Source organism: Pithys albifrons, chromosome 12 (assembly GCF_047495875.1).
Source record: "Pithys albifrons albifrons isolate INPA30051 chromosome 12, PitAlb_v1, whole genome shotgun sequence".
Taxonomy (NCBI): Eukaryota; Metazoa; Chordata; class Aves; order Passeriformes; family Thamnophilidae; genus Pithys; species Pithys albifrons.
The window spans coordinates 15,572,308-15,596,231 of record NC_092469.1 but is presented as its reverse complement, the minus strand read 5'-3'; the positions used below and the strand labels follow the sequence as shown (position 1 = coordinate 15,596,231).

Below are 23,924 nucleotides of genomic sequence, written 5' to 3'. Positions count from 1 at the left end.
CTTCTCCGCCGCCGCGGCCGCCCCGGCCCGCTCGGCTCCCGCCCGCCGCTCCCTTCCCTCTCTCTCTCCCTCCCTCCCTCCCTCCCTCCCTGCCTGCCTGCCTGCCTGCCTGCCTCCTTCCCTCCCTCCCTCCCGGCTCCCGCCTCCACGCCAGCGCGGGGCTCGGGCGCACCGCGCAGGCCGCGGTCCCGCCGCCGGCGAGGCCTCCTCCCGCCGCAGGTGAGCGGCCCGGCCGCCGCCGCCCTTTGTGTGCGCGCCTCGCCGGGGCAGGGGCGGCCCCGTGCGGGCAGGGACCCCTCTACACCCGACCCGACCGCGGGGCCTCCCGGAGCGGCGGCGGCCGCCGCGAAGGCCCCGGGGCGCTGTCCCCGCGCTGCCGGCGGAGCCGCCGATGGGGAGCGGCGGGCGGCGGGCCGGGCTTGGCCGCGGGCAGCGGCGGCGGCGGGGGCTGATGGCCTGCGAGCTCCGCGGCCGCCCCCGCGCCCCGCGGCCCTGAGGCGGCCCCGGCCTGGCGGGAGCGGACCGGGGCATGCCGACCAGGCCGCCTCGCCAGTTTGAAAGTACCTCTGCGCTCCCCACCGCGCTCCCTAAATGGTTGTCTCTTCCCACCTCCCACGGAGGGATGAGTTAGGCTGGAGCTGGCGCCGACGCGGGTCCCCGCGCAGAGCCCTCGGTAAGCCAAGGTTGGTATCGCTCTGCCCTGCGTGGAGCAGGCGCTTCCCTGCCCCTTGGGCCGGGATGCCGCGCCGGTGGGTCCATCTCGCCACGGTTCGCGGTGTCGGGGGAAGGGGGGGGCGGGCGGGCTGGGCTGTGCTGAAGTTTGGTGTCGCGCCGAGTTCGGGTGCCGGTACCGTCAGTGCCAGCCCTCCCTTCGTGCCGGCGGTCAAGGTGATCTCTCCAGGAGAAGGAGGCGATCCTGCGTGCCAGCAAAGCTGCGGTGGAGCCTTTGGGCATTTTAGTGTCGTAACTGTGCTGGAGGACAAAGTAGTGCAGTGTCCCCCTAGGCAGAGGCGGGTCCAGCGCTCCCCAAGCAGTGGGTCATGATCCAGTCTCATCTGTGTGCTGGAGGAGGTGGGGATGCTGGGAATTGAGGTTCTCTGGTGTTCTTTATTGCTTAGTTTTAAACATAACCTGGAAGACCAGGGATTTCCTTACCCTGAGGGCAGGTGGTTTGATAAAGACACAAGTGTACTCCTTTTAGTTTGGGGGCTTAAGGCACAGGTGTGTCAACTGCTGCTGCTTGCCAGGGCCTGCACCTTTCTTCTCTTTTGAGCTGTGTTGGCACTGCTGCTGTCTGCTGCTCGCTGATGGGTTTTACTGTTCCCTGAGTTGTTGCCAGGTCTTACTGGACATCTCTAGAAAGATGAACTTTTCCGTGCTCACAATCCCAGTGATACTGTGTAGCAACACTAGGCAGCAGCTCTGGCTTAGGTTGTTTGGCTTCAGTGTACTTTTATTCCATGGTTTGGTAGGAGGTTCAGCCAAGACGTTGCTTTAACTTTTCTTTTATCTTCACAGAGTGATCCGTGTGGGTTCTGTGTTCTGTCTGTGGGTAGGATAACACAGAGGTCAAACTGTGTCCTGATCATTCTGGTTCTTGCCAGTCTACAAGCGCTGCCCAGAGAGGGGTGAATGTGTTGCATACATCCCCTGGGTGATGAACCTGATATCCAAGCTGCAGGAAGAGCAGAACTGCTTCAAAAGGCTGTTGCAACTGGGATGGAATCAGATTGGGATCTACCTTGACACCTCTAAATCTAACCCAGTAGCTTCTTAATTGCACAGTGTTTGGTGCACAGTCTGGGCAGAGAGACTCATGTTCTTGGGCAGCGCCCCAGCGGAGCTGGGAGAACCAGTGACCCACAGCATACAGGGTAAGTCTGAGCTGACCAGGCCCTGGGCAGTTGTGCTGCCTCTCATGAGAGCACAACATCCAAACTGTGGCCAGGCAGATCCCAACCGTTTCCAGGCTGAGCACACCTTGTCCCAGGCCCTTCGTGCAGCAGCAAGGGTGGCTCTGGTTCTGGTTAGCTCCCCCACACTGGCTTCCTGGTAGCTTTGCAGGGACACCAGAGAGTTTTCAAAGAGAGACAAGGGGGGAGGTTGATAGAGGTTGTCTTTCCTCCAAGACCTGACATGAGCTGTCTTCTTTCTTTCAGAGAGAGCTGCTCCCTGGACTGCTTGCTGTGCCCTTTCCAAATGTAAGCACATTGCAGTCAGCACGGAGAAGGACCTCTTATTTTCAAGGCACTTACCTCTGCCTCCTGTTCTTTTGTCCAAAAAAAGAAAAAGCCAAACCAAATCAGTCCAGAAAGAACTTGTGCTGATCTAAGGAGGAGGCTCTGGAGTCACTTCTTTGGTTCCTAAGATCCTCACTGTGGGCTGGAGTTTCTGTCCTCGACTTCAGGGGATCAGCTACAGGGAATCAGGATCTTGGAATCTTTTGATTTTGGTTTTACTTGAACCCTTTCAACCGGGAAGCTGAAGCTATCACTGCTAAAATCCCATTTTTTTTTCCCAAGCATGTCAGAAAGCTGGCAGCAGCAACAGCAGCAACAACAGCAGCCACCACCACCACAGCAGCACCACGCTGGGGCAGCCGCCCTCCCAGAGCACTCCATCCCACCAAGCACTGCTGACAACCCCTTGGGCTGCGCTGTCTACGGCATCCTGCTCCAGCCAGACCCTGGACTGCAGCACCACCAGCACCCACCCATCCAGGCTGGTGACCCATCCCACAAATGCGGTGTGTGTGGACATGACCTCACTCACCTCTCTAACCCCCATGAGCATCAGTGCTTGCCAGGCCATGACCGCTCTTTCCAGTGTACCCAGTGCCTGAAGATCTTCCACCAGGCCACAGACCTCCTTGAACATCAGTGCATCCAGGTGGAGCAGAAGCCTTTTGTGTGTGGGGTCTGCAAGATGGGCTTCTCCCTCCTGACGTCGCTGGCACAGCACCACAATGTCCACAATGGCAATGCCATGAAGTGCTCTATCTGTGAGAAGACCTACAAGCCTCCTGAGCTAGAGCATTCGCAGCCTCTCGACCCCTCGGAGAAGCCCTACAGCTGCTCCATCTGTCAGAAAACCTTCAAGCACCTCTCGGAGCTGTCCCGGCATGAGCGCATCCACACAGGTGAGAAGCCATACAAGTGCACGCTGTGTGACAAGAGCTTCAGCCAGTCATCCCACCTGGTGCACCACAAACGGACACACAGCTCGGAGCGGCCCTACAAGTGCACGGTGTGCGAGAAGACCTTCAAGCACCGCTCCCACCTGGTGCGCCACATGTACGCGCACTCAGGGGAGCACCTCTTCAAGTGCAACGTCTGTGAGCTGCACTTCAAGGAGTCCTCGGAGCTGCTGCAGCACCCCTGCACACCCAGTGGGGAGCGGCCCTTCCGCTGTGGGGAGTGCCAGAAGGCCTTCAAGCGCCCCTCGGACCTGCGGCAGCACGAGCGCACACACAGCGAGGAGAGGCCCTTCAAGTGTGACCTCTGCCAGATGAGCTTCAAGCAGCAGTACGCGCTCATGCGCCACCGCCGCACGCACAAGGCTGAGGAGCCCTTCAAGTGCAACCTGTGTGAGAAGGGCTTTGTGCAGCCTTCGCACTTAGTGTACCACCAGCACGTGCATGGCATAGAAAACCTCTTCAAGTGCAACGTGTGCCAGAAAGGGTTCAACCAGTCCTCAGAACTGCTGCGGCACAAGTGTGTGCAGAATGCGGAGCGGCCATTCAAGTGTGCGGTGTGCAACAAGTCCTACAAGCGGGCCTCGGCTCTGCAGAAGCACCAGCTGGCCCACTGCGCCGAGAAGCCGCTCAAGTGCACACTCTGCGAGAGACGTTTCTTCTCCTCCTCAGAGTTTGTGCAGCACCGCTGCGACCCAGCCCGCGAGAAACCCCTCAAGTGCCCCGACTGTGAAAAGCGGTTCAAGTATGCCTCGGACCTGCAGCGCCACCGGCGCGTGCACACGGGCGAGAAGCCCTACAAGTGCTCCTCCTGTGAGAAGGCCTTCAAGCAGCGCGAGCACCTCAACAAGCACCACAGTGTGCACGCCCGGGAGCAGCAGTACAAGTGCATGTGGTGTGGGGAACGGTTCCTGGACTTGGGCCTGCTGCAGGAGCACAGCGTCCAGCACACAGCTGAGGGCGCCTACCAGGTGGCTGCTTGCTTGCCCTGAGCCTCCCATCCCGCAGCAGCTTTCAGCTTGCATGGGACACTCCTGAGACTCAGCCTTCCCTTCCCTCTCTTTGGTTGTAGGCAACCTCCAGGGAGCATGGGGGAAAGGGGAGGTATGGTGTGTGGGCAGGTAACCTTCTCTGGCCTCTGTGGCTGATGTCACCTGTATTGAAGTGGCAACAAGGCGATGTGAACATCTTGAAGGGGTGGAAAGGAAAGGAGGGAGGTGGAGAGAGGAAGTGATGCCTGGTGTTCCCTGGACTGTAGTTCATGCTGTACCTGCAGTTCCAGGTTCAGAAGCTCAGCTGCCCACTGCAGGCACCAGCCCCTTCATGTGCAGCCCTTTTCCCCTGCCCTGCTTGGTGGGGTCGGTGGGGAGGGATGGGTGACTCTCCTGTTGGAGAGGGCTTAGGAGCAAAGCAGAGCCAGTGCTCCCTTCTCCTGGGGTGTGCTGGTTGGCACAGAAGTAGCAGGTTTCTGCTGCTGGGATCTCCCACCTTTCTTGGTCCAAGCTCAGTTGAAGGCACCATTTCAGATCGTTAGTGTTGATTGACTGCCTCAACCTCCCCTGCTCTCCCTCCTTCTAGAGTGTTGAAAGGGAAAAGCCATGGGGCTGCACAGCTCCAAAAAGCACTTTGGCATTGCTGCTTTTGCAGTTGCTGGCTGTCACACTCTGCAAGGATTCTGAGGGAGCCTGTCCACCCCCTGTCCCTGCCAGCTGCACAGGGAGCTATAGCAAGTGCTGCACTGCTACTAGAGAGCATGGCAAGGAGCACTGGCACAGGCTGCCCAGGAGGTCACGAGTTCTGCCTCTCTGGAGACATTTAAAACCAACCTGGACATATTCCCACGTAACCTGCTTCAGGTGACCCTGCCTTGGCAGGGGCATTGGACTAGATCTCCAGAGGTCCCTTCCAACCCTAACGATTCTGTGAGAGCACCGATGCCCTGCTCCCAGCAAAGAGCCTGGCATTTAAGAGCTGCTTCCTGAGGGACCTAGCTCTCCTGCCCAGACTTGCCCCCAGACCCCTTGAACATCCCTTGGGCTGTTAGTGGTACCTCCAGAAGGGTCAGGCAAAGGGCCATCCCAGCAGCTCCAACACTAATGGGTGAGATGAACACTACTAATAACCTACAACTGCAGAGGTGTTGCCATCACTGACAATAACCCACAGAGTGTGCTGGAGGCTTGGTGTCTGATTTGCTGGGGAAACCAGAGCGAGGCAGGAGAATCCTTTCTGGCCTGCAGGCTTGGCTCCACAGGGAGGGCAAGGTTAGCAGTGGGTAAAGGAGGAGTGTATTCTTTCCCCCTCTTTTGGGAGTCCTGTTTTACCCCTTTAAACTTTCTTTACCTCTTCTGTATTTTTCAGGTTTGCACACTTCTTGTAAACATCACTTAAAAATAAATCTCCCATAGCAAGGTTGATGCAGCCTCAGGTGTTTTCCTCTGCAGGAATTTGCTGGCTTCTCATGAGTAAGAGATCCATTACATGCCAGTTAGACCCCTTCAATGCTGAAGATGTGCTTACTAGGTTGCCAACCAGCCTTCCCCTCTTTGTCTTTGGAGATACTAAGATGTTAAGTATCTGTTTGTAGAGATGCCGAAGTCCTGACTGGATGTTGTCCCAGACAACCTGCTGTAGCTGACCCTGAGCAACCAGGGAGTTGGACCTGATGATCTTCAAAGGTCCCTGCCAGCCGCAACTCTTCTGTAATCTTGGCTTGCCCTGAGCCTCCCATCCCGCAGCAGCTTTCAGCTGTGATGAGCTGCAAGTTGTGAACAACATCCAGTGAGTCACCCATGTGCTGCACAAGTGATTAGGATGAATTTAATAAATGTCCATGGCAAGCATGGACAGATTATCCTTGCAGAGAGAGTTGGACTGGGCCTGTGGGGAGGATACTCATCTAAAAGGTGGAGAAAGGCTTTAGTTTCTGTTTCCAACACAGTGAGGGAGAATGAGATGCATTTTCAGGGTCTGGGACAGTGCAGTGACAGGTCAGGCCCTGGGGCTGAGTCTTTGTCATGTGCAGCTTTAAGGAGGTTAAAGCAGACTTTGCGCTCTGCTGCCCAAGGAAGAGGGACTGATGATGGTTATTTTACTTCATGCTGCCTCAGAGATGTAGAACTTCGACCAAGTTTTCCATCTGTGTTTCTTTTTTCTCTCTTTTTTTATTTTGCCTTTTTTTAAAAGCAGTTTGTTAAAATTCATTAAAAATACTGTATAGTTTAACAACATACTGGATCTTTAAAAAAAAAGATGTGATAACTCGGATTTTTAAAGAGCTCTTTGGTTCTAGGTGACTGCTTTTTGCTGTTTAATATGTAGTAAGTTCAGTGTATGCTTTACTGTAGGAGTAAAAGAAAGTTCAAACCATGGAAGGCTAATCCTGTCTTTGCTGAAGGGCTTGGTGGTGATGGAGGCTGCAAATAGGGGACCAGATGGGGGGTGTGGCATCCCCCTGGACCCTTGATCTGTTCTTGCTTTGGGCCATGGTTCACTCTGCTCTTGTCTGCAGCAGCAGCCACAGGTTCCACAGAGCCAGGAGTTCTGAGTCACCCTGACCACCTGAGCACAGCACTGGCATCCAGGATCAGTGCCCAGGACTCCGAGCTTGCAGGAGGAGTGGGTGGAATGGCAGTGGCTGCAGCCTCTGTAGACTTTTGTGGCTGTGTGGTTTCTTTCTGAGGCAGCTGCTGACTTGGGGAGGGTTTGGAGTAATCATTAGCATGGTTCCTGGCTGGTTGTGCTCTTCTCTCTTCCCTCCCCAGGGTTCCCGGGAGCTGCCTGAGTGACTGCCTAGTTTTTGGACACTGAAGGGTGGTGCTGGGCCCCTGACACAGCTTCACACCATGTGCTGGCCACAGAGCTGCGAGATCCTGTCCCCTTGGTATCAGCTGGGTATAGGGACTGCTGGGGAGCGTTTCCCTTCTAGTGAGCAGCTGGGAAGGCCCGGGTGTCCCAGTTAGAAGCTCTAGTTCTGCTTAGGACATGGCAACAGCCAAGCAGTGTCCCAGGCAGAGAGACTTACCAGAGAGGGGATACTGTGGGAGCTTGACAGGGACAAGGCCACACCCAAGCCTTCAGCCGGTGTCTCTTAGTAGGTGCTTCCAGGTTCAAAAACATCTTGGTGTATCATTAGAACATCATTAGTAGGTCTGGCTGTGAGCCCATGGTGACTTGGTCTTTCTATCTTATTTGCTGCCCTGCAACAGCCCAAATCCAGTAGAAGCCCATGAAGGCTTCAGCTGCCAGACCTTGGGGCTGGAGGCTGAAGGACCTGTCCAGAGCAGGCAGCTGAGCAGCCCCAAGAGCCTCAGGTGTATTTTCACAGGAGCATTTTCGAGTTGGAAGCAGCAGTGTTGTGTACAGGTGGGCTGGGGGAGTGGGTTGATCTCTGTTGCTGTGCCTTTAGGTCATGTTTTTTACCATGAGGTGAGAAGTGATGCAAGTAGCAGGAGGCACATGAGTGTCAGGAGCATGGTGCTTTGCCGGGAGGCAGGGGCTGGCCTGGGAGCCAGTGTCCCTGGGGCATGACAGTGCAAAGGGCTCTCTGCTAACTGCTAGTGTTTCCTTTTCAAACCAAAGAGCAGTTGTGGCCAAAGCCTCTCAGGAGTAAAATATATTTCTACCCTATACCTGTGTTGCACTCCATTTCTGACATTTCTTTCAAGTGTCATTCAGGCTTCTTCACTTGGCCTCTCACATCCCTCACTGCGCTGCACACCCAAAAGGGTTGCTGTGCTGGAGCTGGTATTGCATCAGCCTCCTGACAAGTGCTTGTGCCTGGCTTCAAGACCTGGTTGTCAGACCCACTGAGGACTCTGTGTAGGGCTGGGTAGTGGAGGGTCCCTGCTGAAGGGTGGTTCTCTTTGGCAGGCAGCCTCAGCATAAGGTGCTGCTGGGAAGGCAGCAGGGAGGGTTAGGCTGGGCAGAGGTGAGGCAGATGTTGTCCAGGATGTAAATCCTTCTCTTTAGGGCTGTTGTTCCTCTGACTCACTGGGTCCAGGAAGAAAGTACTCTGTGACCTGGGCTTTTTTTCTGATCTCCACTTTCCCTTACCCTACATACAGTTTGCCTTTAGCTGTGTCTTGGCTCCTTCCCTCCACAACTATTTTGCTTATACTTTTAAAAATACATTCTCAGCTCCTTTTCCCTTTGTTCAGTTCTTTAATTGTAAGCAGTGTTTTGTTTCTCATCCTTTTTTTGGTTGTGAAGTCTCTTCCTTCATTCCCACTGCCCCAGCCCCAAATTGCTCTCCAAGGCTGAGCCTGAATTCAGGTGATACCAAACCACTGATGCTGAGGTCAGGTGTTTGGAGCCTGAATATTGCTGGAATCCAGTGGGTGCTTCTGGTCCTTCCCCACATGAGGCTCCATCTTGCTGGGCATGGGCGATGCCTGTGGCCTGGCAATTTGGCTCAGCCACATCCTATCCATGGTATGGCTGGCTCTGGTGAGCAAGTTCAAGCCAGTAACAAGAGTCACAACAGAGCTGTAGGAAATGGGTAGTGGGGTGAGAGCAGCCATTTCCCTGGTGAGTCCCTTTGCTACCTCTCCAAGGCTGGGGATTAGGTCAGTGAAGGATGTTCCAGGAGGGAAGTCATCCCTGCTGGGGTGGTCTCGGACTGTTCAGTTAGTTTCCGTGAGTGCCTGTGAACCATCTGTGTGCATCAAGCAGATGGCTGAGCTGAGTTAGCTGTGGCATGGACTCCTCTGGGACCATGGGCATGCCCAAGTGGCCCTGCTAGCTCTCCAGCATGCAGATGCCATCCCTGTGATCTGGGTGGGAAGGTGTGCACACTCTGATCTTGGGGACCAGGTGCTGGAGTGAGGGGTGAAGGGGAATGTGTCCTCTGACAGAGTTTTGGGACCATCTCTGGGCGCTCAAGCCTGCCTTTGCAGGGAGGAGAGAAGGGTGGAGAGGACTTTCTGCACTTGGGTATTTACCATCAAGTCCAGGCTGCAGCCGAAGCCTGGCTATTAATAATAGGCAAACCCCCTTGTTATTCTTCAGAGCTTGACTCTCTCTGTTGAGTGGCAAATTCACATTTCGCACATGCAGGCGAAATGCTGAGATGCAGTAAGGGCAGACTGGTGAGGTTTGGGGCTGGCAGCTCTCCCCAGGCCCGGTGAGCACAGCATCTCCCTAGCTGCCAGACCTCCTCCACTGCCCTGCTGCTTTCTGGATGTGAAGATGCTCTCACAGTGTGTCTGGGATGCTCAGTGGGGAGAGCAGGACCACAGGTGGGATCTGGACCATGGGCTTGTCTCTGAATGCCTCCAAGTTGTGGATCGGAGGGACTTCATGGCCAGTGAGGTTCTCATGCTCCTCATAACCTTCATTCATGATCCCCACATTGTTCCCAGGTCTGTGGGAAGTTGCAGCCAAGGTTGATAAGGTTTGTGTGGCTTGCAGTGCCTTTAACACTGCTCTCCGTGTGTTTCTAAGATGATACTCCATGTTTGTGCGTATATATATTGTATTAACACATCCAGCTCTTCTGTGTGGTTTTGCTTTACTAATAAATTTATAGTTATTTATACCTTCCTGTGGATGTGTTAGATTTCTGGAGTGGAGGCCATGTGCCAGGTACTGCCTCCCCATCTGTCTTTGTGCTGTCTGGCTCTGCTTGATTTTTTTTTCATGTTTTCTCTCTTTCCCCTGAACTTCTTTGGTGGAGAAATGATGGTTCATCTTCGTGGTAACCAAAAGTCAAGATGCAGGATATAGGCAGGATACCAGAGGCCAAAAGTAAATGCAAGCAGAGTCTGCAGTGTGGTTTTGCCTCTTGCTGGAGGTGGAGCACTCCCCCTTGCCAGGGTAAAACTCCCCAGGAGCTTCTGGGCAGGAGCAGGCAGTAGTCTCAGCCTGCCAGAAAGGAGCAACTGTTCAGGGGGCTGAAGCTGATGCCTCTTGTGCTCTGAGTACTGCAGCTTCACACACATCTGAGCTTTCCCTGAGATTTGTTTTGCACCCCTGAATCCTGTGATAGCAAGAGAGGAACCTGCTACCTGCAGACAACCTAACGTGCTCCATCCCACCCCCAGGGCAGGTGGAGATGTGTGTTAATCTCTGGGTCACTGAAAAAATACTTCTATGCCACAGTTTCCTTGGCTGTGAATCAAAGCTGAAGAAGTGCTGTGGCCAGGCAGGGTGGGTACTTGTTGCCTACCAGGCTGAAGACACCCATGGAGCCAGGCAAAGAGGAATTCGATCAGAGGTCTCTAGCACTGCTCCAGGAAGCTCTGCCCAGACAGGAGCTGGGGCTGGATGTTGAGCAGAGAAACCATGCTGGTACCTACATTCCAGGGTGTGACTGAGATTAGGGGCAGTGGGAAAGGCTGGTAGTCATGCAGGGCTGGAGGTAAACGGATCAAGCAGCAATTGGCAGGCTCAGCAAGGGAAGGCTTAGCTCAACCCAGTGCCGATTTGCTCCCTCCTGCCTTGGGTCCTCTGAGACTGGGGCAGAGCTGTGGGTGGAGCACCCTCAGCACATCACCTTGTGTCACCCCACGGGGTTTCAGCAGCTCTGCTGCTGCTCCTCTGCAAATTCCTGGACCCACCTGTGCCTGGGAGAGACCACTGCCTTCCCTGCAGCACTGCTGGTGAGCACCTGGGATAGCTTTGGTGGTTCCAGGGGTTTTGAAGATGCTTAAACGTGCTTGATTTTGGGTTTTTCTTTACAGTATCCTGCACCAGAACCAGGCTGCCTGCAGGGAGCCAGCGCACTCAGGACAGCTGGGTGCCAGTAATCCCATTTGCAGGCAGTGCAGGGCTAATCCTCACAGAGCCCTGAGCGGATTGAGGTGGGTTTGGGGGGGTCAGTGGCGAGCTGCAGTGACCAAGGGAGCCCACACATCCCAGGGGTGGCTTCCCAGGGAGCTGGTGGTGAGTCTGTGGGGGTAAGTGGCAGCGATGGAGGTGAGGGTTGTGGCTGGGGGTTTTGTAGGGCCACCTCCACACATCACAGCTGGGGTTTGGTGCTCCAAAAGAAAGCTGGAGGATGAGCTGTGTCAGCAGAGCAGCAAGCAGGTTCGTGGGGAGTGATGCCACAAGGGCAATGGAGCTGGGTAATGTGGAGGGTTTGATGGGCTGCTGGAGAGGAGGGAAAGGCCACGGTGCTCCCTGCTCCAAATGGGAGCCATAGGTCTGCATTCCACTTGCTGTTGGAGATGAGACTAAAGCCCTTTGCTTGCTGACATGAGCCCCATGGAACTGCCACAACAGGTGGTGGCACCAATGGGTGCCTGCAACGCAGGGGGATACATGAGACTGCCAGCTCTTCTGTGCCATTGCAGGCTACTTACTCCTATTTCTTCCAGCAGCTAGTTTTTTTGGGGGCCCACAGATGTTTCTGCCCCTTTCTTGTTCAGATATGCTGAAGGAATCGTCTCTGCCCTCCACTTCCCTTCCTAGACTCAGGACAGGCTTATGCTCTAGGCTTTTACAGCTGCACAAGCTTATGTTGAGGGAGAATGAGACCTTGACTGTTGAGAGGTGGCTGCTGCAGCCTGGAGGGCCTTCTCTGGGGTTGTTTAAGCTCAGTGCTGTATGTTGACCCTGCACTTCTTGGGACCTTCGAAAGTTCTAAAGCATGGGTGGAAATGCCCCTGCTGTGTGGAGCTACCAGGTTTTCCTTCCTGTTCCTGGGGCATTAGCAGCTCCTTCGTCCCTTATTACCAGTGGGTGGTAGGAGGCATTTTAATTGGTTTCTGGTTGTCAGGCCTCTTAGGAGGTGTTTTACAGCCACACTGTCCAGCGTTGGGGGTCTACAGGAGAGCTGACCCTGCCTGTGGTGGGCTGCAGGCTGGAAGTGCTGCTTTGGCCACATCCAAACCAGGCTCCTGGGCTTCTCAAGGTATGGGCAAGCAAAGGGCTGAACACACACATCACTCTTCCTGGGAACTTTGGCCTGTTTAGATTTAAGGATTCAGGCTTTGGACAGCCCCCCATGTGCCACGTTGAGGGACCTGTAGGTGTCCTGAAGGCTTTGTGAGAGCTTAATACAAAGAGCCGAGTGCAGAGTGGCTTCCAGGCTGTACCTGCTGTGTGTGAGACTGGAGTCGTGTGTACCTGGGATTGAAACTCCCATGCTGCATCCCAGCTGGGCTGGGTGGAGTTCAGGGATCTGCTTTCTTTTGCCCTTTGCAGGCATCACCTGCAAGCAGCAGTGTGGGGACTGCCTGAGGTGCTCCTGGGCCCTTTATTGAGCAGTGCAGGGTGTCTTTGGAGGGGCACTTTGGGCAGATTGTGCCTCTTTGGAGTGGCAGTAGCAGAAGACACTCCCAGCCCTTGTCCTGTACCATGAGAATGTGCAGCATCACTTGGCTTACTGGTGCAGTATCCCAGCCTAGAGTTGCTTCGAGAAGGGGCAGAGGGGACCCAAAAAGATTGTGCAACCAGAGCTCGAACAGCTGAATCTGTGCTCTGCAACATCTTATTTTTACCTACTTTGTCAACATCACAGCAGCCACTGTTGGCTGCCTTTGCTGCCCTTGCCAGAGCCCCCAGCAGGTACTTGTCCCAGCAGCCACCATGTCCCTGGGCCATGGCTGAAAGGTTATGGAGCATAATTTTTTGTAGAGGCAAAATAAGTTGGATATGTGTGTTGGGATGTGAACTTCCTCATAAACAAATTCTGCTCAAAGTACTGCTGTTTAATATCCCTCAAATAAAAAATGATAGGGAGTGTAGAGGACCTTGTGCAGAGAATCACAGCTTCTCTTTCTGCAATGGCTTCATGAGCACTTCTTGTGCAATGCTAGCCGGGATAGGTTGTGAAAAAAAACAAACCTAAATGAGTGGCTACCTTTAGGAAATGCAAGTTTAACTGAGCCTGTGTGCTTAAAATAGAGTGTAGTTTGTTCACAATAATAGTGAGGGATCAGGGGTTGAACCAGGTTTGGTCTGGCTGTGCTGCAGTGCTATGTTTCCCAAGCAGGACACGGAGACGGAAGGACACCAAGAACTTTTTTGGGCTACTCTGGAGACAGCGTGAGCAGCTGGTGCACCTGGTATTCTCTGGGGAGTGTGCACCCCTGCTGCTGGCTTCTTTCCAGCTGGAGACCCCTCCTCACTGCCCACAGGCACCTGGATAATGGGCTGGATTGACCGGGTGGTTCCTCAGCCTCCGGTGCCCCATCTGACTGAAGAGACCCCTCGGGCTCCAGTGAAGGAGGCAGAGCCTGTTAAGGTGAGCAGGGAGCCAGTGTGGGGGGTAATGGAGACCCTGTGACCTTGATGGAGAAATGCCTGTACCTCTGCATCCATTCCCAGCACTGCGGCACCCAGGGATGCTTTGCAGAGTCCCCAGAGGGGATGGGTTCCAGAATGCTTCCCCACTGAGTTGCTGGGAAGCAGCAGGAATGATGGAGAGTCCCTGGGGTTTGCAGCCACCCTTGAGCAGGGACACTATCCAGTGTGCCTCACTCTCTGACACCTTTTGCCTTTTACCCTGAAGGCACCAACAGGAAAGGCCAGTGGCCCTATGGATGCTGCTAACCAGGCATGCACTGAGGGTAAGCCCCACACTGCCTCATGCCACAGATATGTTCCCTTACTGACTGGTCCCCCTTCTGCCCAGCATGCTGGAGGCTGCCAGAGTGGTGATAAGAGCTTGCCTTTGTTTTTTTCCCTGCTGCCATTAAAGAAATGGAAAAGAAAGTAGGATTTGTGATCCCTGAGGACTCAGGTTCTGTGTTTGACAGGTATAGCTCTTGCACCCTCCAGTGTGCAACAGTTTGCTTGTGACTTTCCTTTTTGTTGGGGGCTGGATGCCTGGGATGGTGTTCCCAGTCTGACTCACCCCCTTTCCTGGCAGCGTGGGGAGCAGTGTGCTCTCCTGGCTCTCCTATGGGCTGGAGAAGGTGATTCCCCAGCCAGTCCCAGCCCCAGGGACACTGCAGGCACTTGGGAAGAGCTTCGAGACAAGTATTGACGTTCCTGATCAGGTAGGAAACAAATCTGGACAACACTCCTGGTTTATTTGGGATTCTACAGCTTTTTACGTTTTCTTCTTTTTTCCTTCCTATTACTCTCCCAGTGCTAACTGGGACCACTAAACTTGCCCTGCATGGGTTTCTGCCTTCATCCATTCCTGTGGAAAGGGCAGGTTTCCCTCCCCACCCAGTGGGATGAACTGTTGGGTGGGTGACAGTCTGTTTGACTTTTCAGACAGAGATCCAGATCCTTCCAGATGAGGACGACGATGGTCTCGGTAAGGAGGGCTGGGAGCTTGTAGTTTGCAGCATTCCAAGGGCCTCTCTGGGGCCTTCACATCCCAACCTCCCTGATTGGTGATGCTGGCACTATTGTCCCCTTGAACTGGCTGATGGGGGGACCTGAAGCTCTCAGCAATGCAGGTTCCCCATGCCCACAGCAATTCTCCCCTTGCAGACATAACTCCCTTTGATCCAGAGGAGGCCAACTCCGAGGATGACTTGGAAGTCCCCACGGAGGAGTGGTGGGTCTCCAGTGAGGCTGGCAGGGGGCTGGGGGAGGGCAGGAAGACACAGGGTGAGTTCCCTGAGTGAGACACTCTCCCTGCAGGGCAGGAAAGCGGGTGCTCAGCTGGCTGTCACACGGCTTTGAGAGGATTATGCCACAGCCAGAGGGGATGAAAAAGCCAGAGGTGAGCACTGCCCAGCTTGGGAAGACTGGGGGGCCACTGGGCAGAGGTTGACAGTGGAGTGGGTTTCCTGCCTTCATGTTCCTGCACACCCTAGCTGGGACCTTGGGAAGGAAAACCCTAGGGAAAATCAGCAAAACAAAAGAGAGACCTCAGGGTGCTGTCCCAGCATTCCCCTACCTGGCTACAAGCAGGAGAGACCCTCCAGTTGGGACATGCTGGTAGCAGCAACTCTGGGTTTAATGGTTGTTATCAGGGAAATGGGGCTGAAGCTACAGCAGAGGGTGTGTGGGGCTGAGTGCATGGGTCGCCTTGGAGTGGAGAACATGCCCACCCAGGGTGGCATGAGGCCACAGGCAGTGTTTTGCCACATCCATCCATCCCTCTGTACCTCTGCAGACAGAGCCAAAGGATCAGAAGTGCAAAGCCACAGCGGAAGGTGAGTGAACCAATCCCCCACCCTGGGCGACGCTTTTAGAGGAGATGCTCTGCCTCTGAGAACCCAGATGTAGGCAGGCATCAGTGCTGGGACTGCCCTTCATCTCCATGCCCAGGATTCCCACTGTGCTGAAAGGTGTGGGCACACAGGTCCTGGTGTCACAGCAATGCCCCTACATCACTTCTGTCTCCAAACTGCCCATGTCCTCATCCCGGGATGGGTCCCCAGGGGAGACAGTACCATGGAGGTCCCCCAGGCCTGTCCCTCTGTGGGAGACAACCCTTCGTTGCTTGCTCTGCTTCCCAATAATTTATGACTGCTACATTGCCTATCCCCCTTCCTCTTCCAAATAAACCTGAGCAGGCACAAAAAAGACTAAAACGGAAGCAAAGCCAAAACCCAGCCTTTCAGCCACCAAGAGCACCTCAGAGGCAGAGAAGTCAGCAGCAGCCACGGCACGGCCAGAGCCAGTAACCACCCTCGCTCCCCAGTCTGTGTCTCTGGATGGCCGCAGGTAACCACAGGGCAACCTCTGCCTGGGTCTAGATCCCAGAGGGATGGCTGACCTGGCTCTGGCTGCCAGGTCTAACAGTGATTTCTCGTCACCAGGATGTTCACCTGGTTTGTCCAGGGGCTGGAGAAGGTGATGCCGCAGCCAGTGACTAAGGAGAAGCAGGACACACAGGTATGCTGTCTGCAGGATAGCACAGGAGCACCATGGTAGGGAGGGAGTCCCCTGCCATGCAGAAGCCACTAGATCAGTGCTGGAACCTGCTGTGGTTTGGGCTGTCACCCAGTTCCTTCAACAAAACAAATCCCCATGAGCTGCTTAGCTAGTGAAAACAAGTATTTGACTTCTAAGCAGTGCAAAAGTCCATAGTGTGTTTTCTTTACCATTTCCCTGCCTTTCTGTGCAGCACTGGGTGGTGTCCAGGCCCTGGCATCTCACCTAAGTGCAGTCCCAGCTCTAAGGAGAAGCAGAGAAGCAGCTTCACATGCTCTTCTTTCCTGCCCTTGCCCCCAGGCAAGCTCACTGACAGACTCCTGCCCTGTACTACTGTGTGTGTCCATGGCCAAGCCATCAGACCTACCATGAAATATCACCTGGGGTATTTATGGTAAAAGAGTCACTTTTACTGAAAATGGGGTATTTAGGGTAGTAATTTAGAGTTACTGAAAATGAACAATGTCTCATGTTTCCCTTCTCCTCCTGGCAGGGAGTGGCCACAGCAACCTTGACTCCTGTGGAACAAAGTAAGTGGTAGCTCCATCTCACCACGACAGTTTGATTGGAAGGTTGTCAGAAAGGTTATTGGGAAGAAAGGTCACTGGCCTCTTTTATCCCCTCATCTGCCCTGAGTGCCAGCTTGGGAGCCCCTGGAATACCCCAGGGAAGTCATAGGAGGCTGCTGAAATTTGAGAAGTGGGAGTAGTTGCAGAGTTGTGGCATAGACTTGGTAAAACTCAGCTATGGGAATCTCTAAGTGCAGCAACCCACCATCCTCGGGTCTCAGGTTTTGAGGTCAGTGCTGATCTCAAGATCTGTCCTTGAGCTGTACTGGAGGATGTTTGCCAAGCTAGTGGGATGTGATCAAAGGGAATTCAAACCTGCCGCCTCCTTTCCTGCCTTTGGCATGTTTGCTGACAAGCTGGAAGGTGTTTGCCAAGCTTGGTGCGAGATGCTTAGGACGGTGCCTCAGGATAAAAAAATTCCTGGGATATTAGGTGTGTTAGATACAAGTCTGCATGGTTGTGGGAAAACTTGTGGGGTTTGCCTGCTTGTTGAGGGATGCTGGGCAAAATGTGGAGCACAGCTGCATCTCTGGGTGGACTTGGCAGGGTTACACAGCCCTGTGCAAGTGCTGCCCCTGGGAAGGAGTGGTTGGTTGTGCTGTGGGAGCTGCTGATGGGACGAAGGACATGAAGGCACATGGAAGCTGCACATTCCACAGGAATATGCCAGGAGGTTGGTCCCACTGAGCCAACAGCGACTTGGCAGAACCTCAGGGAGGGAAATCATGGGGGAAGGCATTTCTCAACGTATTTGTACAAACTGGAGACCTGTGCACTGCTGTGGACCTTGGAAAGGCAAAGCCAGGAATGCTGATGCATGTGCTGTGCAGGCACAGCCTTGGTGCACAGCTGGCTTTGGTGCCTTGAGGCATCTCCAGATCACTTAATCTGTCCGAGGAAGGGAGCAATTGGGTTGAGCAAGAGACCTGCCCTGGCACCAAACTGCCTGCACACTCATTAATGTTTTCCTTCTCCTTTTGTTTCAGGAGGCAAAGGGGCTTAGCACCTCTGAAACAAATGGAAAACGAAGACCTTGGCAAACCAGCCCTTTCCACACCCCAATGACACCAACCTGAGGAGAAAGCACAGCTGGGGAGGAAAAGCAAAGGGAAATTTGCAAATGGTCTCTAGCTCCTTCCCAGCTAGAGCTGTGGGGACCACAGGCTGGCACAGGGATGCTGGCTGCATGTTCCCAGTCCCAGGGCTGTCCCACCTGCCTCCTTCTTTTCTCTGGGAATTGTAGCTATTGGTTTTGCAGGACAATGTCTAGGAGATGAGAGCTACAATTTATAGGATGGTAGAAAAGTGTCACTCAGGACATCTCGGTGGCAGAAAGCCTCGTGCTGCAGTCTCCCAGCACTCATGGCCCTCTCAATGCCCTCCCAAAATCCAAATATTCAATCTGAGACCTCCAGCTGAAACCCACAACTTTCTTTGAGTTAACTTCTGTCTCCAAGGTGTAACATTATAAAGCTCTTGAAGCTCTTGTCAGCTCCTTATTGCTTTTCTTCCATTAACTGAGTGTTTTCTCCCACCAAGTGGAAAGGGCTCTGATTTGCAGCAGCAAATCAGGTGGTTGAGGTTAATCTCTAGGTGAATAGGTAGGAGTTAGTGGTTAAAAACCTTTGCCCATGCTCTCCTTAGAGAACTTAGCCCAGCCTCTCCTTACCCCCCGCTATAGCTGTTCCCTCCTGAAGCTCACAGCTCCTTGGATGCAGCACTAACCACAGTGGCAGGAGTGTCCCAGCAGAGAAGGCATCCCAGGAGCTGTCACCAGCCCAGAGGTGTGTGGGCAGGCACAACCAGTGCAGGCACACTGGGGTTGAGGGAGTGAGAGCCCCTACACCCCCAGTTTTCGGTACAGACCTTGGAATTGCAGACTGGTTTGGGTTACAAGGGACCTTTGATCTGGTCCAACTTCCCTGCCATGGACAGGGACACCTTCCACTAGACCACGTTCTCAGAGCCCCATCCAACCTGTCCTTGAACACTTCCATAGATGAGGCATCCACAGCTTCTCTGGGAAACCTGTGCCAGTGCCTCACTGCCCTCATTGTACATTTCTTCCTTAGGTCCAATCTGAATGTCCCCTCTTTCAGTCTGAGAATATTGCCCCTTGTCCTGTCACTGTCTTTGGTAAAAAGTCTTTCTCTGTCTTTTTTGTAAGCCCCCTGCTGTATTGACAGGCCAGGTTAAGATCTCCCACCACCTCATTGCATCTCTTTAGGACCATCTAGGCAACCATAATGAGTCAACAGACCACCCTGAGATCCATCCACTGTGTTCATAGTGGATCCTGCTTGTACCAGGCCACAGTTTTAGTATTTGCTCCATTTTTGTATAATGTATCCAAAAGTCATGGTGTGTTTTAAAAGCCATCTCCCTGCTTGCTGTCCCATGTTTTAATTAACAGAGATCTAGAGGGAACAGGCTACACATCGTGGGACCATGGGGTGGGTAAATACAGTACGGATGCAACCGTGCCTGGGTTTCCTGCCTTTCTGTAGTTGAATTTGCACATTTCCTATCCGCTTTGCTTTGGATATGTAAGTTTTGTTGTCAGGCAGACATCAAAATAAACTGATCTTACAGTAAGCGGATGTGCTTCCTCCTGCTGTTTCTCTGGTGTGTGCCTGACATAATAGGATGGGTACCCCTGGGACATGGAGAGGGCTTTTCAAAGGTCAGACCTGTACTCCTCACTCTGCAGCTGTTCTGCAGCTCCCCCAGTAACTTGCCATGGATTTGGGCTGACATCACCCCACTAACACACCATAGGTTTTTTCCCAATGACTCTGGGAAGTGGCAGGGTGTGGGGGGTGCTCCCTACACCATGCCCAGGGGTGTGTTTGGAGGAGGCATTGTGTGGTGCTCGGGTGTTGTGATGTGGGCTCTGGGTTGGGTCTTGTTTTGCATACCTTGGGCTGTGCAGAACTTCACTGGCGCTTTGCAAAGGCAAAGGCTTTGGGCTCTTCCGGTGGCTGCTCCTGATTGCAAGAGGAGACAAAGTGTGGCCTAGAGATGGGCCAAGTAACTGCTGGTGGAGGTGGCTACATGTGTAGGGAAGCCAGCAGTCATCTGTATGCAGAGGTTTACAGCCTTTGTAGAATCAGAGAATCCTTTGGTTTGGAAGGGAACTTAAAGCTTATCCAGTTCTAACCCCCATGCTATGGGCAGGGACACTTCCCACTAGATCAGGTTGCTCAAGGTCTTCACAGGGCTTTGGCTGTGCTTGGCATAAAATGGTGAATTTTCTTTTTCCTTCTGGCAAAGGGCCCAAAGCATCTGTCCAGCACAGTTCAGAGACTCTGGGTTGCCCAACTCTGTGCAGGCTGAGAGCTGCTTCAGCACTGCAGCATCAAGCAGACAAAACATGAGATCTGTTCTGGCACTACCCCTGACCCCCTGAGAGTGTGCTACTGTCACCTCATTGCCTCCCTTTCCCAATTCCCATTTCAGTTCATATACCTGCTGTGGAACCCAAGGAGACCAATCTCATCCTAGAAGAGATCAGTGATGACCATATTAATGAATCCATGTGTGAGATGGTGGCCTGGGGTCACAAGGCTGAACCAGAGGCAGAGGCTCATTCCCTTCCCCCCATACAAGAGGAACCTCAGGAAGAAGAAGAAAACAGGTAGGAAAAGGAAGATCCTGTTGATGGGCAGGATGTTCTCCAGTCATCCATGTGATGGCCATGGGAGGGGACAAGCATGTCCCTGGGAGTCTCTCCTTGCCAGTGCTGATGGTGGAGCTGGCAGCCTGTTTCCAAATTTTCTACCTGCTTGGAGCTGTAGACACTAATGGGATGTGAAACAGTGTACGCCCAGTGTGCCTCACCATATCCAGCCCCCAGGATGTTGGCTAGGGGATGGAGGAGAGCATCTCGGGCCAAAGGGGTTGGGGAGACTGACAGGGCTCCCTGTGTGAGGTTCAGAATACTTTGTGGATTTTATCTGATATGTTTCTCCTTCCCAGACCATGCTTGTGCTCCCCAAGTGCTACCAAGAAGGAAGAGTTTGAGGAGGAGGTGGAGGAGGAAGAGAAGAAGAAAGGGGAGGAGCAGGAGAAGGAGCAGGAGAAAGAGGAGGAGGAAGAGGAGAAGAAGGAAGAGAAGAAGGAGGAGGAGGAAGAGAAGGTGGAGGAAGAGAAGAAGGAGGAAGAGAAGAAGGAGAAGGAGGAAGAGAAGGTGGAGGAAGAGAAGAAGAAGGAGGAAGAAAAGAAGGCAGAGAAAGAGAAGAAGGAGGAGGAGGAGGAGAAGGTGGAGGAAAAGAAGAAGGTGGAGGACAAGAAGAAGAAGGAGAAGAAGAAGGACAAAGAGAGAAAGAAGGAGAAGGACAGGAAGAAAGAGAAGAAAGAGGAAAAGAGGAAAGAGGAGGAGGAAAAGGTGGAGAAAGAGAGTGCAGAGTGAGTGCCTCTCATTTTCTTGGTGGCTTTTTTGGAAACAACTGTGAACGTAGCTGTTTGTTTCAATTGCATTCACAAGCCAGAGGGGCTGAAACACCCATGGACGAGCGAGCTCCTCCTGACAGAGCGGAGGTCCACGCCTGGCAGGCAGCCGGGTGTGCTGGGCAACGATGCGGGCGGGAGGGATGCATTCGGGAGGGATGGGTGTGCAGGGAGAGATGCTTTTGCAAACCGGCTCATCGCAGGGCTCGCTGCTGACGCGGCACCTGGTGACAGGCGAGTGTCTCCTGGTGACACGGGCACCATCTCCATCGCTGCCGCCCGTAGCAACCACAGCCCCCAGCCATCCCCCCGCGGGGCCGGCGGCTCGGCTGAGCGAGGGCCCCGGCTGGTGCCTTCATCGGGAGGCGGGAGCACCCAGCTCCAGGAGACGGTCCGTGCTATTTAAAACCATACTATTAATTCAGGGCAGTCGGAATTACTATGAGTGCTACAGAACTGAATGTAAAGACAGGGTTATGTATTGTGCCTGGAAATACTCCTTAATACAAGTAGGTACAATTTTACATCTTTTTCCTGTTGTAGAAAATATCCAAGTTCTTGTCAGCCATGGCAGGTGGTGGCTTTGGTATAGATGGTATTGAGAGACATCTTTCTACTTAGTTTAGTAGTTTGCTCTGATTTTACATGAGATAAACATTTAGGGATTTATTACCTGGTGCTACAATATTATTCTCTGTTAATTCCTCTAAAGTAGATAGATTTTCAGGAAGAAGCTAAAAATGCATGATTTTTCACTGTCAAACCTATATGTTTGTATTTAATCAAAATCTTTTCCTGGAGCTTCACTATAGAAACTTGAGCTTCAGTTGTGGGGTGAATGAGATGCTGCTCCATCTTTCAATGTGTTTGTTTTTTGGGAAAAGAGAGAGAGACCAACAGGTTTTCTAGATTAGGATCAAAAGACTTGTGATTGCCTTTGAAGGGAGCATAATTTTTTAAAAAATGGGGGTAGGAGAAATTATTAAAAATCATTTTAAAAATAACAAGTTTTGAAGACCTGGAAGTAAAAGAGAAAAAGCAATCACTGCTTGTGATATATTTTTTCTGACTTTGCACATGCTAAAAATACAGAAAGATGGTTTTTCAATTTTCATGCATTTACTGTCTTATTTTTTTCATTATCACCAATCCCTGCTTTGCATTTCTTTCCAGGAAAGAGCAAATCAGGAGATAAGTGCACAGAGCAACATGTGAATTGCTTCATTTCAGTTATAAAGTTATATTAAAACAATAAAATCAATCTTGTGAGCCCCTTTGTCAGAATGGTGGAGCTGAGGTCTGCATTTGCTGCTGAAAGAAAATGAGAATTATGTGTCCTGATTGTGTCTTGCACAGGCAGATGTGGGATTTGGATGGTGCTTCTGGGAAAGCCCTGCCTGGTAATTAGGCTCTGGGCTTTTTATTTGGCAAATTTTAATTATATGAGAAATTATAATGCTCAGGAGGAGAAACATACTGCTTGTATATTTTTCCTCTGCAATTTTTGTGTATGCATATGCTTTATTTATGCATCTTTCACCTCATCTCCCACATAGTGTTCTTTCTGTCCCTCCCAGATCCCTGGTCCCTTGTCTCCCTGCTGACAAGGGTGTGGATGAAACATACTTTGCTGAGGAGGCCCTCAGGATTGAGCAGCAGGAAGAAGCTGAGATAAGTAATCTCGAAGGTGCTCTTGTACAGGTATGGCATCACTGTGCTTGGGCTCAGATCTGCAATGAGCACTTGCTGCCCAGTGAGTACCAGAGGCTCAGAGCTTGTCCTGGGGGATACAGTGTCCTGGGAGGGGCAGGAGCTGGGGTCGGCACTGGACATGTTTCCCACTGAGATGTCTCCATCCCTGAAGCTGAGCCAGCAGCAGTAGTTGTGGATGTAGACAGGGCTGTTTCACCCTGCAAAGCTGGCACTGAACAAGGAACTGAGAGTCTGGCAAATAGAGGGGATATGGGGAATCCAGTCAAGCTGCAAAATCTGCTCTTTTAATGACAGAGGAGGGCTTTTTCTCCTTAAAATGGCTTATTTTCATTTTGAAGGTGGAAGAGGAGACAGCTGAAGCTACTGAAACGGATGCTGAAGGTATAACATGTAACAGCATAATGCCAAATTGGGATGAAGTGAAACAAGATGTGGTGCCTGGTGGGAGGAGAATCCAGGTTCTCCTTCCCTGCTGTTGGGGAGCAGGCAGCTGAATTCTCTGGAGCATGGGCCTCCATGGGCAGTTGGGCTTTTCATCTGTGGGCGCAGCATCCCATGGGTGCAGCAGGATGGCAACATTGGCATTGGCTGGAGCCAGCTCAGCACGCCTGGTGGTTGTGCAGTGCTGAGTCCTGTTGAATAAAAATCCCTGATGGAAAATAAGAGTTTCTCCTTCAGCTGGAGAATGTACAGGGATAAAAAGGATTTTCTCTACCACTTTGCTCAATTTGGGAAGTAACAGGTGGCGTAAAGCACATTTTAATGTAGAAAGCAATGGATTACTAATGAAAATTAGGTAGTGAACTCCCATCACACCTGAGTGAGCAAAGGCAGGTCCTGGCCTAACTCCACCAATGTCAGGGAGTTGCACAGAGAGCGGGTTAAGCTGAGTTTTGGAGTAGGCTGATGCAGCCCTTGCAGAGCACCTTGATTTTGCAGCAATGCTAGAAAATGCTGATTCATCCGTAACTACAGTGATAGGACAGCAGTACTGAGTAAAAATTGCAAGAAGGGAAGTTTGTTAGATAATAGGAAGAGATTCTTCGTTGTGAGGGTGTTGAGATACTCAAAGAGGTTGCCCAGGGAGGCTGTGGATGCCCCATGCCTGGCAGTCTTCAAGGCCAGGTTAGATAAGGCTCAAGCAACCTGGTCTAGTGGCACCTGGAAGGTGTCCCTTCCCAACCATGGGAAGGTTGGGAAGGGATGATCTTTAT

General features: G+C 52.7%; 2 protein-coding genes across 6 annotated transcripts in view; both read left to right on the top strand.

Moving 5' to 3' along the window:
* The first annotated feature begins 70 nt into the window (after nucleotides 1-70).
* Nucleotides 71-13,290, top strand: ZNF319 (zinc finger protein 319). 5 transcript variants are annotated; one of them, XM_071567589.1, is made up of 5 exons: nucleotides 594-683; nucleotides 1,519-1,874; nucleotides 2,160-2,201; nucleotides 2,523-4,164; nucleotides 13,131-13,290. In XM_071567589.1, exons 4-5 carry the CDS (start codon nucleotides 2,524-2,526, stop codon nucleotides 13,185-13,187), a joined length of 1,698 nt encoding a protein of 565 aa, XP_071423690.1. In that variant the 5' UTR covers nucleotides 594-683; nucleotides 1,519-1,874; nucleotides 2,160-2,201; nucleotide 2,523; the 3' UTR covers nucleotides 13,188-13,290. The 5 variants fall into 5 exon arrangements, with proteins under 5 accessions (XP_071423686.1, XP_071423687.1, XP_071423689.1 ...); XM_071567585.1 differs by lacking the exon at nucleotides 1,519-1,874 and having other exon boundaries at nucleotides 71-683; XM_071567588.1 differs by having other exon boundaries at nucleotides 583-673; nucleotides 2,160-4,164.
* The window catches only part of CNGB1 (cyclic nucleotide gated channel subunit beta 1), a 27,810-nt gene continuing 17,092 nt past the window's right edge, over nucleotides 13,207-23,924 (top strand). Inside the window, exons 1-15 of the mRNA XM_071567584.1 lie at nucleotides 13,207-13,382; nucleotides 13,650-13,707; nucleotides 13,839-13,896; nucleotides 14,010-14,139; nucleotides 14,363-14,405; nucleotides 14,585-14,651; nucleotides 14,738-14,819; nucleotides 15,216-15,255; nucleotides 15,619-15,769; nucleotides 15,865-15,940; nucleotides 16,473-16,509; nucleotides 20,008-20,185; nucleotides 20,527-20,955; nucleotides 22,575-22,698; nucleotides 23,049-23,091. Coding sequence (XP_071423685.1) covers nucleotides 13,287-13,382; nucleotides 13,650-13,707; nucleotides 13,839-13,896; nucleotides 14,010-14,139; nucleotides 14,363-14,405; nucleotides 14,585-14,651; nucleotides 14,738-14,819; nucleotides 15,216-15,255; nucleotides 15,619-15,769; nucleotides 15,865-15,940; nucleotides 16,473-16,509; nucleotides 20,008-20,185; nucleotides 20,527-20,955; nucleotides 22,575-22,698; nucleotides 23,049-23,091 — 1,612 coding nt within the window. The 5' untranslated portion in view covers nucleotides 13,207-13,286. The remainder of the gene's footprint in view (nucleotides 13,383-13,649; nucleotides 13,708-13,838; nucleotides 13,897-14,009; nucleotides 14,140-14,362; nucleotides 14,406-14,584; nucleotides 14,652-14,737; nucleotides 14,820-15,215; nucleotides 15,256-15,618; nucleotides 15,770-15,864; nucleotides 15,941-16,472; nucleotides 16,510-20,007; nucleotides 20,186-20,526; nucleotides 20,956-22,574; nucleotides 22,699-23,048; nucleotides 23,092-23,924) is intronic.

Coding starts and splice junctions, on each gene's coding strand:
- ZNF319 (XM_071567585.1), top strand. CDS start 592: ATGGTTGTCTCTTCCCACCTCCCACGGAGGGATGAGTTAGGCTGGAGC. Junction 684..2,159: donor AGAGCCCTCGGTAAGCCAAG/GTTGGTATCGCT, acceptor TCTTTCTTTCAG/AGAGAGCTGCTCCCTGGACT. Junction 4,165..13,130: donor CAGCTGAGGGCGCCTACCAG/GTGGCTGCTTGC, acceptor TTTCCCAAGCAG/GACACGGAGACGGAAGGACA.